We start from the raw sequence: 17,999 nt of genomic DNA on the forward strand, positions 1-17,999 counted from the left end.
TTTGATTCCGTTTACCTCAGAATTGTTTGTTAATATTTTAAGACTCTGTGTTATACATAACTATGCTTTGCTACTCTTCCAAGATTTATATTACTAACATATTTGATGCATATTTTAATTTAGTTGAGATAGAAAATTTATGTAAAGAAACACATCATTATGAAACTGAATACCATACTGTTAAACTCACTTCACGAAATTAAAATGAGTTGGTGTTTTAGAAAAATTGAAGTTTTTTTTTTTAAGATTTATTTATTATTTATTTATTTTTGGCTGCGTTGGGTCTTCGTTGCGGCACACAGGATCGTCATTGCGGTGCGTGGGCTTCTCTCTAGTTGTGGCATAGCAGTTTTTCCCTTCTCCAGTTGTGGTGCACAGGCTCCAGGGCGCGTGGGCTCTGTAGTTTGCGGCACTCGGGCTCTCTAGTTGAGGCACGCGGGCTCAGTAGTGTGGTGCATGGGCTTAGTTGCCCCGCGACATGGGGGATCTTAGTTCCCCAACCAGGGATCGAACCCCACGTCCCCTGCATTGGAAGGCAGATTCTTTACCACTGGACCACCAGGGAAGTCCCTGAAGTATATTTTAAAGGATCTTTTTGTTAGTTATTTGGCTGTTACCAAATACATTTGGTAGTTTAGTAGATCATTTGTAATTACACAACTATTAAAAACTGGCTATCAAAAATAGTTTTATATTTAATATTGTATCTATATGAAATGATGGATGTTCACTAAACACTGTGTTAATCATTTCATGTATGTTAGTCAAATCATTATGCTGTACACCTTAAACTTCTACGGTGTTGTATATCAATTATATCTCAATAAAACTGGAAGAAAAAAATTAGCTATCAATATACCTTTCTGTCATTATAACTGCTAGCGCCAGCATATGAAATACAAGTAATATTTACCGTAACAAGTATGAAGAAAGCAACCTGAAAAAAATGAACACTCACTTTGAGTGTTAACCAATTTTCATAATTGCAGAATCTAAAAACTAGTAGGATCTGTCTTTGCCAAGTTTCCATGAAGGACAGCATGGTATAGTTTTTTACATAGTTTATTTTCGTAGGGAAGGAGCTGTTCTTCACCAGTTGGCAGTAAAAGGACAATACTCGAAGTCTAAATTCAAACAAACAGGGCAGTGGTTTATAACAGTCAGTGCTGGACTTGCACTGAAACATCTTAACCCTGTCTGTCGAGTTTAGGGGAAGATTCAGAGTCCACTCTATTCTCTCTTCCCAAATGGGCCCAATGCCCTTTTGGATGTGGAGGGGGAAAAGTATTGCTCTTTGAATGTTTTCTTCGTCAGAGTCTTAGTACATCAACACGTTGCTAAAGAAAGTTTGTGACACATCCAAAGTGACGAGCCACAGCTCAGCGTGAAGTGAATCAAATCCCCCTGTCTCTCAGCAGGATGGGGCTGCCAATTTCTGGGTAGCAGGGCCTGGAGACGCACTGAATGCACACACTACAATGGATGGTTTGCTCTGACCCCCACCGTGCTAAGGAGATCAGGACATAATTTCTGCCTCAGCCATTATGAGTAGAACACATGTTTTCAAGGTTTGGAGTAAGGGTAATATAAGCCAGCTGGGTACTATTGGGACTATAAAATAGGGGATAGTCTGTGCAAAATTGGTGAATTACTGAGCCATTTGAGCAGGAATGGGCAGGAATGGGCCTACCGGGAAGTTGATTATGTATAATCCTTGTGTTTAGGAATCCTGGGAAAGATAGGGGGGCCAGTTCAGGGTTCTCATTCTGAGGATTCCTACATCAATTACAAGGCTAGTTAGAGTTTTACATTAATTCTACTTTAGAATTGGTCACAGGGGGCTCAGTGTCTTAGTATTGGACTGGTTTCCCAGATGCTCTCCAAACTAAGAATTTATGCCTGACTACATTCAGATTGAGATAGAGCCCCTGTGCCTCTGCTTGTTTGAGATTGCATCTCTGCCTCTGAATGGAAATCCACCACCTGTGTGGGTAGGGGTGCTTGAACTTTCCCCTAGAACCCAATTCAATTAATTCAGCACTTACATGTGCTAAGGTGATCAAGGTTAGAAAAAACCCCAAAATACTGGAAAACCCAAAAACATTCTTGACAAGGAATGAAAACTCAGTTACTGTTCATCCTCAAGGAGTTTGGGGATTGGAATCAGAAGGCATGTTCCGATGCATTTTCTCTACTGAATGGCTACATGGTTTTGCACAACTCATTTAACTCATCTAGGCCTCAGTTTCTTAGGCTGTGGAATGGGGCCAATAATATCTATTTCCTAGAGACGCTGTTAGAAGCACAAATTATATGTGGAAGTGTTTTTTTGAAATCTCTAAGTGGTATAAAATAATTGTTATTTTATTTCTAAATATGCACTTTTCCAAAAATTTCTAAATGTGCAGTATTATATTCCCTTTGGAGTATATACCCTTGGCAGTAGGTTATAGAGAAATAGAATATTTAAATCTATTTTAAATTGTTTCTCATTAGACTAGTCACTTAAATTCTTCAGATCAACTTAAAACCTTTAGTAAAATGTAAAAGAATATGTTTGCACAATACAATATGATAAAACACTGCAAACATTCATTCATTTTCAGGGCATACTGAGCCATCAATTAGAACTTCAAAAGTTCTCCAAATTTTGGCAGATTACCAAACATTTTCCTTAGGAAAACTTAATAATGCAAGATGTCTGCTGCCACTTTTCTTACAGATGAAATGTATAACATCTATGTATTTATGTTAAAGATCCAAACAAAAAGTGAACTGAAAGTATGAAAAGAATTTCAGAAAATTGCTCTCAGTGAGTTTAATACCCAGTTGTTTTTGTTCAGCATCTATTCAAACTCATGTCATTTGTGAGACAATTAAAATCTAAACAACTTCATAAGACAGTTAAATGTCTAACTCTGTGAGATATATGAGCTTTAATATGATAAGAAGAATACTTTGGAATTCAGGGCTACTTTATTTTGAGTATGGTAAAAATATAGCAGGTTTTCTTGAGTAAATGATTACAAATAACATGCGACTTCCTGAGTCTTAGCTTTTTATTTTATTTACTGTTGTATTGGAGACAGTTTTAATAACTGAAACGTCCAGCATAAATGAGGGTACAAGAAAACAAGACTCTACTGGTTAGGATATAAATTGACAGGATTATTTTGGTTGAATAATTTGGCAGTAACTATTTTAAAATTTTAGTGTTTAATGCAACCTTACCCAGAAATTCCACTTCTAGGTATCTATGCTATAGACAAAAATAGCATGAGTGCTTGAAAATATATGTACTAGGCTGTTTACCACAGCATTTCTTGTTATAGAAAAAGAAGAGGACAAATTTCCATAAATAAGGAATACTTAAATGGATTATAGTAGAGCCACATGATGAAATACTACACAGCAATGAAAAAGAACAAAATTGATCTGGAAGGTGGATGAGCTGCTATCTTAAGTGGAAAATACAATTAACAGAACATATTATCATGTGAGTCTTAGCTGTTTTTTTTTTTTTTTCATAGTGAAATCAAGTACAGTTTTATTTGAGTCTTCGCTTTTGACTGACTTATGGTGAGTATATATCAGGTAATTAAGAATTTATTTTTGGTAAAATAAAGGTATAAATTCTGCAGATGGCTCTATATATTTCTTCCTATCCCTAGCCTTCCTAATTACATTAATGGTGATGTTAATTATCATTATTTTTACTTCATTATTTTAGCACTGACCAATGACAGTTTTTAAAATCACTTAAATATCATCCTTATTTGTTTCCATTTGTCAATCAAACATATTTTTCTACTTTGCTGTTAAATGGGTTTCCTTTACTTGAAAAGCAGAACACACTGTAACTGACAAGAATTTGCCATTCAGAAAAGCATCAACAGGAAACATCAGTGAAAATTCCTCAATATAACAAGTCTTTGGCCACAATTCAGGATAGCATTTGTCTAAGGCTGCTCCCTATACTCTGCTGAAAATGTTAACGACTTCACCTCTGTTCTTGTAAAAGTACTTACAATTGCCTTCACCATAGTTTAATTAGGTTTTCATCAAAGATGAACACTGAGGTACCTCTTAATGTTATCTCCCTGGGGTCTAATGGCCCTGATGATTCTTTTAGACATCTGTAGCCTTACAATTTATTTTTGACGATATCCTTTTAGTTGGAATGAGTATATTGGGCATTTGGGCAATGCCAGCTTGCAGAGAGCTGGTGGCAGATGGAATGAAATCTGCCTGGTATGCCTTCCCCTCCACATGAGCAGAGAGCCATCCATTTCCTCCATTAAGGAGTTGTCACTCAGCCCACCCAGCTGGAAGACCATTTTTGATAGCCAAGCTGGCTGGTGGCAGACAATTCAGATACAAAGCGCACTTTAAAAGGAGCTAAAACATCATTTGTAGGAAAATTGAAAATGCACGGCTTCCACCACAGCCAATTTTTTAATGACTGTAATATTTTAAGTGATTATTTTTGCCACTTCAGATTGCTCCTTAGAGAGGAGAGGTTTTTAAATTAAAATCTAGGCAACGCATAACAGCTGAGATATGAGGAGCAGAGGAAAGAGAAATAAGATGAATAAAATTAATTAAAATGGCATTGTTGGCAGAGCCGTAAATTAGCCACTGTCTGGCTGGAAATAAAATATATGGGTATAGGAGTTTCTGGATTAAACTGGGATGTATGACTGAGTGACTAGAAATGGACTGACCTACAGCCTACAAATCATTGTGTTTCCTAAGCCTTTCACCATGCTATAGCTATTATCATATAGAAATATATATATTTCCTACATCCTGGTTCAATGGTCTTTAATGGTACAGACTTTCATGCTTATAAAAAAAAATAGGAAGAGAATGATTTCTCTCATGAGGCAAAATGAATTTCTGTCATTTTCCACACATTCAATTTCTAGGTAATTTAATGCCAGTTAAAAAACTGAAAACTTGGCTATGAACACAGTCCAGGTGCAGGAGGGCTGAAGTGCATTTTCTCTAGTCAACACAATAGATTCAACCACAGTGAGCGAATTTTAGGGAGCTTAAAGAGTGTTTCTTTCTCATTATTTTATGGATTGATTAAGCATTTGAACCACTTTGTACTACGATTCATAAAGATTCAATTCATGGTATATTTTGTAACAAGTGTGTAATTATTTGGCAATAGTTATGACAACTCTAAAATGGCAATAGTGACAGATTTGAATTGGAGTAATAAGAGAAAGAATAACAATGTAAAATTCCATAGGGCAGTTGTTAACCTTGTCTGTAGGGATCAACTTAACTTTCACAGAGTCTGAAGTTTTCAGACTGGCCTCCTCAAATTAAGGCCAAGAATGCCAGGCGCAATGTGGGAGGCTGCAAGATAGTGAGGAACAAAAGGGCTGGGGCTTTAAAATACAACATAGCTGGCTTTGAAAATCAAAGCTGTTTGATCTTGGAGAAGCCACTTAACCTCTCTGAGCCTCTATATTTTCATCTGTGAAATGGGGCAATTGTGAGGATTAGATGAGATAGTGTAAGTAACATGCGTATTCTAAAGACTGATGAATCTTACGAAATCAGTAAATTCCCTTCCTTCTTTCGTCCCCTATCTTCATTCATTTATTTAAAAACCCTTACCTTAATGAGTGCCACTATGCAAATAATTGGGCTATGTGCTGTGCTAAGTACAAAGATGATGGGTAATGTTACTATGTTTTGGATGTTCAGACAGAATAAAATAAATTTCACATTGAATAACATATTAACTTAATTAGTGATTAAATGTGTCAGCTTCAGACCATAAACAAACAAGAAAAGGGTGCATAGTCAAAGACGCTCTGGGGATTTGTTTGAATGGTTATTTTTAGTAGAATTTATCGAAATTATTTGTTTCTGTGTTACTGCCACTCTTGTCATGGTGATTTGGCTCAATTCCATGTTTCACTAATGCTATTCCACATTAATTACTGTATAAATAGGCCTTATTGGGGGGAAACTGTGAAAAGCACACTACTTACGTTTAACCCTTCATCCCCAAAGTACTCTTATTAGCTTAAAATATATTCTGGCTCATTCTACAATATCATGTACCCACCTCTTGGGGGAAACATGACAATAAGAGCAATGCAATCCAAAGTGAAAAACATCCCAAGCAAAGGGAATTTACAGAGACAGCATGCAATTAACCAAGCTGGAATCCGGCCAGAAAATCATAGGTAACATTCTGATTCTTAATGGAAAAAGACGTGGGAACATGGTCTCGCCACAAGTCTTACTGAGTTCAGGTTTATCCTCATTAGAAAGCCGGTACTCAAATCCCTCAAGTTACAGACCAGATAGTTTCCAGTACAGCGATTTGCAAAGCACATTTCTGGAAAGCACATCTGATTTCCTCCTGTTTGTCCTTACATTCTAAAAAAAGAAAATCACGGAATGGATTTCTGAAACCGTTCTCTGGGGTGCCCAATTCATGAAAGACAAGTTAAGCATTATAGTAGGCAGATACTGCTCTGCCAGGGGATTATATTCCCAAAAAGCACATTTAAAAATAAATTCTGCTTTGAATGTGATCATCCCTTTCACCATTTGTCTTTGACTTTTTTCACTAGCCTCGACTTGTGTTAAGACTACATTTTCAGACAAATAAATTAACATTTTTTTCATAATTTGGATATTATAACCTTTATTCTCCATTAATGACTCAACAATTTGTGACAATAGTATTAGACAGGTGACAGCAGAATTCCAGAATGAAAGCTCCAATTTTTATCCAGGACTGGAGATCTGCCTAGTGTCCACTGGGACAAGGAATTTGGCAAATGCATAATGTACAAGAGCTATAAGAAAATTAATAGACTCTCTTGCTCTGACTTAATTCTTCTCCTTAATGGGTTGTTCATTCACCTGATGGCTGTTGTCTTCATTAGGGCCTTTCGGTGTTTGTTCAACTAGGAAAATTGACACTATGATTGGATATTTATCAACAGTAAATGGAGGAGAGAGGCAGCAGTCTAACTGGAAGTAGAAATACTTCTGAATTCTGTATACTTAGTTACTCCCAATCCTTGGCACACATCTGGAAAATTTCATAATTTACTTTTTAAGAAAATTTCTTTTAAATACATTTGAGCGCAGCCTATTCTAAAGGACAAACTTTCACAACAGAATCTGTGACATTTCGTACTGATTTACTTCTCAACACAAGTTGACATAAAAGTGTAAAAGGAGTAATCTGGAATTCTTTGCTATCCATACAATGAACTAGGGTAATAAACAGAAAAAGATTAGCAGGTGCAGGCACAGCAATCAGAGTGGGAAGATTTCTTAAAAATAAAAAATACGAGGAACAGCACATATCTCCTAGTGATGTGCACTTAATCTGTGGGTCAATTCCAGAGTTGACAGAAGCCAGTGATTTATGCCTTTGCAAGCTGAGGGTAACCAGGCTAGCTGAGCAGATATAAACATTTATTAACAGTGAGTGAGCAAAGTGTGCTCTCTCTCTTTCTCTCTCTCTCTCACACACATACAGATATCAAGGAGTTGTGGATGATTCATGCTTTCAAAATACAAATTTTGGCTGCCACCAAAGATGGGAGTGAACAAACAAACAAAATGAAGCAGCTGCTTGACCAATATTTACCTCCATGGCATATTGATCCATCTGGAAATTCTGCTTCATTGGGTAATATTAAAAGATGAAGAAAAAAGAAAAAACAAAGCAAAAAATCTGCTCATAGCTCTTTCCAAATCATTTGTTCCTGGGTTCTCCTCTGAGTACTTTCCTGACCTTTGCAGCTCTTCTCTCTAAGGGTGAGTTACAGAAAGCAGGTAGCTGTAGCAGCTCCAGGCTGACCCTTTAAAAATCTTACATTTAGTGTTTTTCTTTGAACTTGAAATTAAGGACATTTTCAGATTGCAGGATGTGTTTTTGAGGAGTTGGGAAGAGATGACTTTGATGGATTTGTCCAGATGTTTTAAGAATGACTAAGGACAATTAAGCACTAAGTACTCAGGGTCTTTATAGACATGCAATGTTCACCTACCATAGATATAAAACTTGGAGGATAAGGCCTTCCTCATAGTGCTGGCACCTACAGATGATTCATGAAATGCCACCATTACTACTGCTGCTGCTGCTACTACTACTTATAATTATGGTTGTTATTATTATTATTTATTATCCAGTATCCATGCTACTCAATGGAGATGGATATGAGAATCCTACCCAAGGGGAAACATTGATTCTTGATTCTATACGTCTTAAGTGGAAGGGGCCAAAACATTCATTTCCCTTAAAACTTGATGACAAAACCAAGACCATTTGCAAAGAGTTGGAGCACCAGAAGTTGCCCTGAGATTAATCATTCCCCCATTTCAGGCAGGAAGAACGTGCCTCCCACTATTAAATGCGGCAAAACACCCACAGCCATCTGATAGAGAGCGGGGCTGTCAGGGGATGGCAGCTGTGGCAGCAGCAGCCAATTCTAGCAACTGCAAATGATGGACTAACAGAGTATATTCTGTATCTTTAGAATAGAAACAACTGACACAAATAATTCTTGATTAGTTTAGAAATTGTACACAAAAGTAATTTTAAAAAAGGATGCAATATTCTGCAAAAGAAGGAAATACCATCGTAACTAATAATTAAGACAGGTGTTTCACTATCAAGTGGGTTCAGGCTCCTTGCCTTGCTGAGTCCACAATGGACTTACTGTGGAGATTGCTAATGAGGCTGGTGCTCTGGCTAGCTTTCTGACTTGCAGTACTAGATTTATTGGCATCTAGAGCCCCACCTATTTGGTTGTGAACAGAGGGCTGCTTAGGGATTCATGGGAAATAAAAAGATTATGATGGTAATTAGAAGCACGATAAGAACGTGGTGTCCCTTTTCTTCCACATAGGCAGGTTCTCTGGAAAAACACTGGAAGCTGAGTCAGGCAAGGCCATGAACTTGTGAAGAGAATGGAGGAGGAACACAGATGGCTGTTGAGGAAGAACATATTAATTCTGTAACCTCTTACAGTCCTCTTCAGCTTACCAATCCAAATAAAAAAGTGCAACAAACATAAGGTCGGGTTCTACATTAAAAGCCAATACTGTTAGACATCTACTTCATATTAATTACTAAAGAGCCAACAGATGGTAATGGCCTTCTACCAGCCCAGGGCAGATTTAAACTGGTGACCTATAATTGCAGTTCTCCAGATCACATAACTCCTTAAGTTAATGACTCCATTTGGTCTTCTATCGTTCTGCCCTACTTGAGATAAACAAGGACAGGCTCAGATGAAATGAATTAAATAGTACCAAAGAAATTGAAAAAAAAATCTAAAGAAGATAAGGAGAAATATGTACTATGAATGCCAGTGACTCATTTTTATCTTTCCTATTTGACCTGCCACTCTCAAACATTATTTTCAACATCAACTGGACAGTTTACATGCTCACTACTCTCTATTACCTTATTTTATGAACAGCAGCACTTAAAAAAATCACTTGTTGTTAATAAAGAAAACTACTATTAATATTATAATTACATGAATGCCATTTCAACTTAATTCCAGTGGAAACTATTTCTTATTTTGATTGCCAAAGTTACATCTATGGGCAATATTTGTGTCCAACCTAATCAATTCACTGCATTTGATTTTGATATTATTTTAATGATATATAAGGATGACATAATTTGTGAGTTCTGTATTTTTTCTATCCTATCCCCCCCCCATTGGAGATATCAGCTCAATCCTTTGCCTTTTACATATTTTTCTCCATATTCACTTCCCTGTAGAGTTGATTTGTTCTTAAAGTTTTCAATGAAGAGGACACATACTTATTTAGCCCTTTATATATGCCAGGCACTGTTCTAAGGGTTTTACATGTATCTTCTTATTTAATTATCACAACAGGAGATGGATACTATTACTATCCCTGTTAAAGGTGAGGACACCAAGGAACCAAGAGGTTAAATAACTTGCCCAAGACCACGTGGCTAATAAACTGTGAAATCAAGATTTGAACCCAGTTAAGCCCATTTTCTTAACAGTTGTGCTATATCCAGTCCCATTCACAATATTTTTAGCTGCCTGCATGTCATCACTGAATATAAAATTTATTTTCTTTCCCCACAAACTAGATCTTGATATTTTTTCAGCTTTTCATTCGTTCAACTAGCACAATGTATCATGTACCAATACTGGAGATTCAAAAATGGTAGAAACAGTTCCTGAGCTTAAGAAGCTAACACACTACCCAGGGAGACAGAAACATAACTACAAAGCAATGTTGTAAACACTCTCATAGATGTATATTTACGGCATAACAGAATGTTGAAATGGAACTAGGTTAGTGTTGGATTTGGTTAAGGTGCCAAGAAAATAGGTAGCAACTGCTCCACATTCCAAAGAGAGGTGATGGACCAACTATAAGGACTTAGCAAAAGAGGCGGTAAAATGGCTTAGCCACTTACTCAAATTGAGAGCACACAAACTTGAAGCTGAAGTATGTAGGTAGCTGGAAAGCAGAGAGATGATTCTTTTAGAGAGGGTTGTTGGTGAACTGTGGGTCACACCCATGCCCTTGTCAGGGGAGGAGGGTACCTTCCCCTTGCCTCAAGCCTGGTGCTCAGGACTTCAGGAACACCCCTTGGAAGGAATGCTGTAAGGGCTTAGACTAGTGCCTGGGGCTGCCTGGCAGGTAGCTGGGTAACAAGAGGGCTGCACTTCAAAGTAATTAACTTCTCTTCTCCCAATGATGGATTCAAGGTGAATGTTTACCATAGACTAGAACTGGGCCCATGCACACAAGAGGCAGTCTGGTTTGTCTAAGATCCTGCCCCCAAGGTCTTCCTGGAGGGGCAAGGACCCTTAGAAGAAAGAGGCTGAGGTCATGAGTCAGAGGCCCAGTGGCTAGGAGTAGAAGTAGACATGACCTGAGAGATGCATTGGGGAGCTACAGGTGAGAAATCGCCAGTTCTGGTGAAAAGTAGGTGCATTTTCAAAGAGCTTTTTGGTAGAACCAAGAGAGAGCCAGCTTTGATCACTTGCCAGACCAAAGGATCAATAATTCCAGCTTACAGCGTCTGCCTCTTGATTCTTCTCCTGCCTCCTGACCCAGCCCCGGGTGGTTCAGAGGCTAAAACTCATGGCGGTTAGTGAGGAGGGAGAAGGAGCTGACCTCCATCTCTATTCCTACTCAGCAGACCTAAGCTGGAGGAGAGAAGCTATGGGCGAAGCTTAGAGTTTGCATTATTACGGTGAACTGTGTGGTATTTGTTATGGAACGGAGACCGGGGACTAAAGTGATTGATTGCTTTTTTGGTCTATCAGTAGTCTTGGGACCTGCCTTAGGTTTGTGCAAAAAGGATAGAGATTAAAAAAGCTGTCTGAGTGAATGTGAATGGTCACTAGTGAGGGAGAAAGAATGTTTTTTTGTAGCCAGTCTCCAACCTCAAGTCCTGCTTATTCAACCTCATGGTTATAGCAGCACAGAGAGGAGCCAGACGTTAACTATGCAAAACTTCACCCAGACAATGACATTTGAACTGGGCCCTGAAGGATGCTGGGGAATGACCAGGCATAGAAAAAAGAAAGGTGGAAAAGCATGTCTAAAGGGGTGGGAGTGTGAAATTCTGTGTTGTATTTGTGAGGCTGGCGCACAGGGGAGCAGGAGATGAGGATGAAAAGTTAGGCTGGGCCGAGATTGGAAATGACCTTGAATTACAAGCTAGGGAGTTTGGCTTGTCTCCTCTAGGCCTACACAGGAAGCCATCAAAGGTCTTGAGTATGGAGGGTGCATGATGTAATTTCTTTTAAGGAATGACCGTGTCATTTTTTGTCAGTGGCATCCCTTTGTATGATCCTTGGCTCCAACATCCTCGTCACAGGAAGTCTGCTACCATGAGACTGTTGATTTCTCTTTCTTTAGTGTCCCCCTGCTCTCACTCTATTTCACCTTCCCTATAGGTTACTGCAAATGCCTCCTACCTCCATATGGAAAACATTTTAATACTCCTTTCTCCTTAAGTTCACTTTAGGTCAGCAGTGGTGGACCAGTAACTATGATTGTGAAAATAAAATCAGCTGTTGTAGTGTGGAAGAAAAGGAAGCAACCAGTGCTTGGTCTGAACTTACTAAATTCTGATGTATCAAAATCTGTCACCCAGAGAAAGGAATATATAGTACAAATGGAATAAAGCTGGGGCAAGATCAAGAAATACAAGAAAAACAAGAATCTTTCAGCCTAGAGCCAGAGAGTGATGGTGAAGAAAATAGGCAAATAAATTAACAAATAGATGATGGGAAGAAACACAGGACCAATAGGGAGCATGTCAGTTTATATTTACTACTTGTAAGAGCAAAGTTATGTGGAGCTGAGAGCAAGAGTTCTGAAGTTGGATTCCTGTATTTGAACCCTGGCTCTGCCACTGGAAAAGGGGCATTCTGGACAAGTTACTCAACACCTCCATGTCCACTTTCCAAATCTGTAAAATGGGGCTAATAGAGCACATTTTTATAGGTTTATAAAGACCAACTATATGAGATTATACATATATAATCTCACACGCACATCTGGAATAGCAAGTCCCTAGAATAATAAGTGAACGATAAAAAGTAGCTGTTGGGACTTCCCAGGTGGCACAGTGGTTAAGAATCTGCCTGCCAATGCAGGGGACACGGGTTCGATCCCTGATCTGGGAAGATCCCACATGCCGCGGAGCAACTAAGCCCGTGCGCCACAACTACTGAGCCTGTGCTCTAGAGCCCGCGAGCCACAACTACTGAGCCTGCGTGCCTAGAGCCCATGCTCTGCAACAAGAGAAGCCACTGCAATGAGAAGCCCGCACACTGCAACAAAGAGTAGCCACCGCTCTCTTCATTCGCTCGCCGCAACTAGAGAAAGCCCACGTGCAGCAATGAAGATCCAATGCAGCCAAATAAATAAATAAATAAATGAGGAAATTGTTCACGTTCAGAGCAATTAAAAAAAAAAGTAGCTATTATTATTTAACCAAAGAGTATCCTATCTGTGCTTGGACACTTTTCCTGGAATAAACTCTACTTTGTAATGACGCACACTTTCTTGATTGCTGTTAGACTCGATCTTCGATTTAGTTAAGATGTAAACATCTTGGAGAGTTTTAATGAATATAGAAAAGATAACGTACAGGTTGAACAAACAAACATTACCCTCAAAACTAAAAAGTCCAAAATAAAGCAATGTTCAAAACATGTCCTATGATCAATAGGAACACCGAGATATGCTTTCTAATTGGTTGTATTCGGTTTTCATCTCAGAGGCCACCCAGTAAAGGAACAATATTTGGTGGAGAAATTGCATACAATTTAAATGAACAGTTTTTATTTCTAGAACTCCAAATCACTTGGCAAAAGCAATTTTTTCATGCTTAGATGTTTGAGGCAAAAAGCAAAAGGTCGGTCATGCAAATGAGTTAAAATGACAAACTCTTAGATTTTATCATTGCACTTATTTGAAATTTTAAAAAGAAATATCAGCGGGACTTCCCTGGTGGCCCAGTGGTTAAGAATCCACCTTCCAATGCAGAGGATGCGGGTTCGATCCCTGGTCGGGGAACTAAGATCCCACATGCCGTGGGGCAACTAAGCCTGCGTGCCACAACTACTGAGCCTGCACGCTCTAGAGCCTGTGTGCCACAACTAGAGAGCCTGTGAGCCACAACTACTGAGCCCACATGCCACAACTAGAGAGAAACCTATGCGTTGCAACGAAGAGCCCTCCTGCCACAACGAAAGATCCTGCATGCTGCAACTAAGACCCGATGCAGCCAAATAAATAAATTAATTAAAAATAAAAGAAACATCAGAGAAAAGCTTCTACTTGATAGCCAAAGACCCTGGTATAAATCATTACTACAATGACTTTTTTCTTAGTAGGTCTAGGTAACTAGGCAAGTCTCAAACGTGTGATTAGTAAGCTTATGAGTAAGATGAGAGACCACAAAGCAAAAGTATACTCCACACAAAGTTGTAATTTAAGTAACCATTACTATGAAGCAAAACCACACTTCATGCATTTTTATCATGGGTGGTACCAAAGTACAGTGCATTAAGGCACCAAAAAGCTAATTAGATTAGTATAATGATGACTTACAAAACAAGGCATAAAAAGTACATTTATATAGTAAAGGGAACTGAGACCAAATAATCACCAATGATTATCACGGGAAAAGGATGTGAATCCCAGGCCCTGAGGTCTCCATGTGTTTCCTGGGTTTCTTCTTGCCAATGTTGAACAGTGACAACAGAAATACTTCTCTTAATCAAGTAGTAGTGGGATATGACATGGGATATCCTTACAAAGGTTCTTTTCCATACCCATATGAAGGGCATCCATGGACTCTCTTTAAAGGAACCAAAGTTTTACAGTCTTAGTCAAAACAAATTTCCATAAGGTTTAATGGGTGTTTTCTCATGCTGAGCAAAGATGATGCCTGTTCCTAATGCTAGTCAATTGGTGTAATTTCATCAACTTAAAACAAAACATCTAGAGTTTGATTTGTTAAGCAACAAGTTATTGTGTCAGGGGAGTTTCCTAAAGAGGTGAAGGTTTTCTAAATAATCTGGAACCATTTTGAACCATGTTTCTAGAATTCAAATAAATTATTAAAAGGAGATGAGCATCTTAGATCTTTACATTCTGCTTGGGACTCCTCCTGTGACCTCACCCCCATGCAGCACAGGACTTTTTTTTTACCAGTGAGTCACATTTTAAAAAATTCTCCAATCTGCATCTGTATTTTATTTGTATATACTGGAAACTAGAGAGAGTCCAGTTGAGGGTCTAATGGTATTTTAAAATATTGCCTAGGCACAATTTCTTACTCTACACACTCTCTGGACAGACAAGCCAAGATTTCAATTCTCATTCAAAAGGTTGATAATTGCCAATTTTGGATCTTCCTCTGAGTTTCTGATCCATACATCTAACCTCCCACCAGATGTTTCTTCTTGCCTGCCCCCAGGATTATCAAAATCAACATGTCCAAGGTGAATTCAGCTCCTGTAATCCTGTTCCTCTTCCTGTTTCCTGTTTCAACAAATGGCATCGTTGCTGAAACAACGATGCCCAAACCTTGTCCTTGACGCCTCCTGCTCCATCATCGTCTCAGTCAGTCCCCAGTCTTCTCCATTTCCTCCTACAAATCTCTGAATCCATCCATATTTTCCCATCATCTCTCCCCTACTTCTGTTCAATGTGATCGCCCATTGGACTACTGTTTGCAGCCTTCTATTTGGTTTTACTGTATGCACTCTTTCCCTTCCATTCTGTCCTCCATCCTCGAAGGGATATTTCAAAACTCAGATCTAATTATCTGACTCTTATTCAGAGTACTTCAGCGACTCCCTATCAACTTCAGGATAAAGTTCAAACTCTACAGCAGCTTTCAAGACCTTTAAGGTTTCATCACTGGCCATATCTTCAGACTTTATCACAAGTCTCAACTCAAAATCTGTTAGACAACTATTTGGAACATTGTCCAAGGCCTCTGCTTTGTGCTATCACCTTACAGCCTTTATGTATGTGATTTATGATTCTAGAAACGCTATTCCTCCCTCCTGGCCAATTTGAAATTACCCTTCATTCTCTGCTTGGATCCCTATTCTCTTGGATAGTCTTCTTAATCCCTCAGGTCTGGATTTGGTACTGTATGTTGTATTTCCACAGCACTCTAAACTTTCCCAGCAAATCAACAATGATGCTATTTTGCACATGCATGTTGACATGTCTAACTCCCCCACTAAACTGACAGCCAGTGAAGGGAAGAGACATATCTGCCTTTTTGTGGTTATATTCTCTAGGTTCAGCCCAGTACATGGCACCATGGATTCTCAAAAATACTTGTTAAAGGGATGAATAAATGAATGATTTTCCATGCTTACAAGGGAGGGTAAAGTAATATGACCTATTCTTTTAATAGTGGCTTTAGTAAAACTGTTATCTTTGTACAATTTGGTTTACTGAGCTTTAGGTTTTAGAGGAGAGGAGAAGGAACAAAAGAGAGATCAAACCTTCACTGTAGCTCCTGGGAAGAAAAGCCAGTTGCCCGTGTCTATTGGATCCAGATTATCTTCTAAAACAACTTGTCTGTGAGCTGAGTTGATGACCAGGACGTTATCTAAAGCCCAGCAGGCTTCATATACTTCACCTACTCGGAGATTTTCCTGTTTCCACTGAAACTGGACGTTCTCCCCTTTGGCGTCTTCAGGAAGGTAGAGGATATGGATGATTGTGCTGACATTGGAAGGGGCCCTGGAGAGATGAGAATTGGTGTCACAATAAAGTTCAACAGTGTCCACTTTACTTTTCTTATAGATCCTTTTTGTTTCTTAATTAAGACTGTGGTTTTCTTATCTTAAAAATACTGTACACATTACAGGTTAAATACTTACAATCCCATACCCCTTAAAACTTTTTTTTTTTTTTTTTTTTTTAGCAAATTAGTTTTTTTTTTTAATTTATTTATTTTTTTTTATGGCTGTGTTGGGTCTTCGTTTCTGTGCAAGGGCTTTCTCTAGTTGTGGCAAGCGGGACCACTCTTGATCACGGTGCGCGGGCCTCTCACTATCGCGGCCTCTCTTGTTGCGGAGCACAGGCTCCAGACGCGCAGGCTCAGTAGCTGTGGCTCACGGGCCCAGCCGCTCCACGGCATGTGGGATCTTCCCAGACCAGGGCTCGAACCCGTGTGCCCTGCATTAGCAGGCAGATTCTCAACCACTGCGCCACCAGGGAAGCCCCCCTTAAATCTTTTAATACATGCTGATTATTAAGATGTTCGTATTGAGTGATGAAAGTTTAAATATTAAATGTCTTAACGAGCTTTACGTTTAACACAAAGCAGGCAGTAAGCATATTCAGGCAAGCCAGTAAAGGGATAATTGAAGAGAAAATGGTACACCACTGCCATGGCTCCTGTAAAAAATCAAAGTGTATCCAGCACAGTTTTTTGTGAATGGTAGACACTCAATCTAAAACCATACACTTGGGACTTCCCTGGTGGTCCAGTGGTTAAGACTCTGCACCTCCATTGAAGGGGGCACATGTTTGATCCCTGGTCGGTGAACTAAGATCCCACATGCTGCGAGGCCAAAATAAATAAATTAATTAAATAAAAGCGCTTAAAAAAAATAAATTAAAAAAAAACCATATATTTTTTATGATACTGAGAAGAAAAAAAGGAGAAAAACTATAAAATTATCTTAATTTTAATTCTTACTTTGAAATTTTGCATTTATTAGAGATCATTGTATGCTATATGTTTCATAATCAGTCTTTATGTAATAGTTAATTTCTAGTAACCAGATACATTTTTGTTTTGAAAATGTCAGATTTGCCATGAGAATTAAATGCTCTCATTTAGAATTCTTTAGAATTCCATGCAGACCGGTCTTTAAAAACATGATATAATTTAACATGATTTTTATATTACATCTGTTACATCTAGGTCCTTTTGCTATATAATATTTTTACTAAACATTTTATTCTACCAAAGTAGAAACCTGCTACAGTAAAAATGATGGCTTTAGCCAAGATTAAAAGTAGTACTAAAATACAAACTAGTAGTACCCAGGGCTTACTATAAATCAGTTTTGAAAGGACTAGAGAAAAGCCATATTTTTCACTCACCAATGAAGCACATATAAATCCGTAGAATTGTCTGTGTAGGTTATGAATGGTGTACCTCACCTTTGGGGGTAATCAATTCCCCTTTCCTTTAAAATATTTAATGATGACTATGTTTTTAACTTCAAAAAGAATTTAAACTAATGAAGATGCTACATTTTAGTTTTAGGAAGTGATTGAAAATATGTCCACTCTGATCAATAATGGTAAATTTGCATTAAATGAGTGTGATAGTTTGGTGCCTGGACTAAAATTGAAAGTCTCATTTAGTGAAAAATAAATGGAATCAGCTGAGTGTGATCTTTATATCTTGTAATTAAATGTGTACACTCACTATT

At 38.4% G+C, this 17,999-nt stretch overlaps 1 protein-coding gene across 3 annotated transcripts in view; it reads right to left on the reverse strand.

The window, feature by feature from the left end:
* Window positions 1–17,999, reverse strand: part of RELN (reelin) — a 531,612-nt gene that overhangs the window by 206,741 nt on the left and 306,872 nt on the right. For all 3 annotated transcript variants that reach the window (XM_036863169.1, XM_036863168.1, XM_036863166.1), the window contains exon 10: window positions 16,050–16,290. In XM_036863169.1, the coding sequence (XP_036719064.1) occupies window positions 16,050–16,290 (241 nt within the window). The remainder of the gene's footprint in view (window positions 1–16,049; window positions 16,291–17,999) is intronic.

This window comes from Balaenoptera musculus, chromosome 9 (assembly GCF_009873245.2).
Source record: "Balaenoptera musculus isolate JJ_BM4_2016_0621 chromosome 9, mBalMus1.pri.v3, whole genome shotgun sequence".
Taxonomy (NCBI): Eukaryota; Metazoa; Chordata; class Mammalia; order Artiodactyla; family Balaenopteridae; genus Balaenoptera; species Balaenoptera musculus.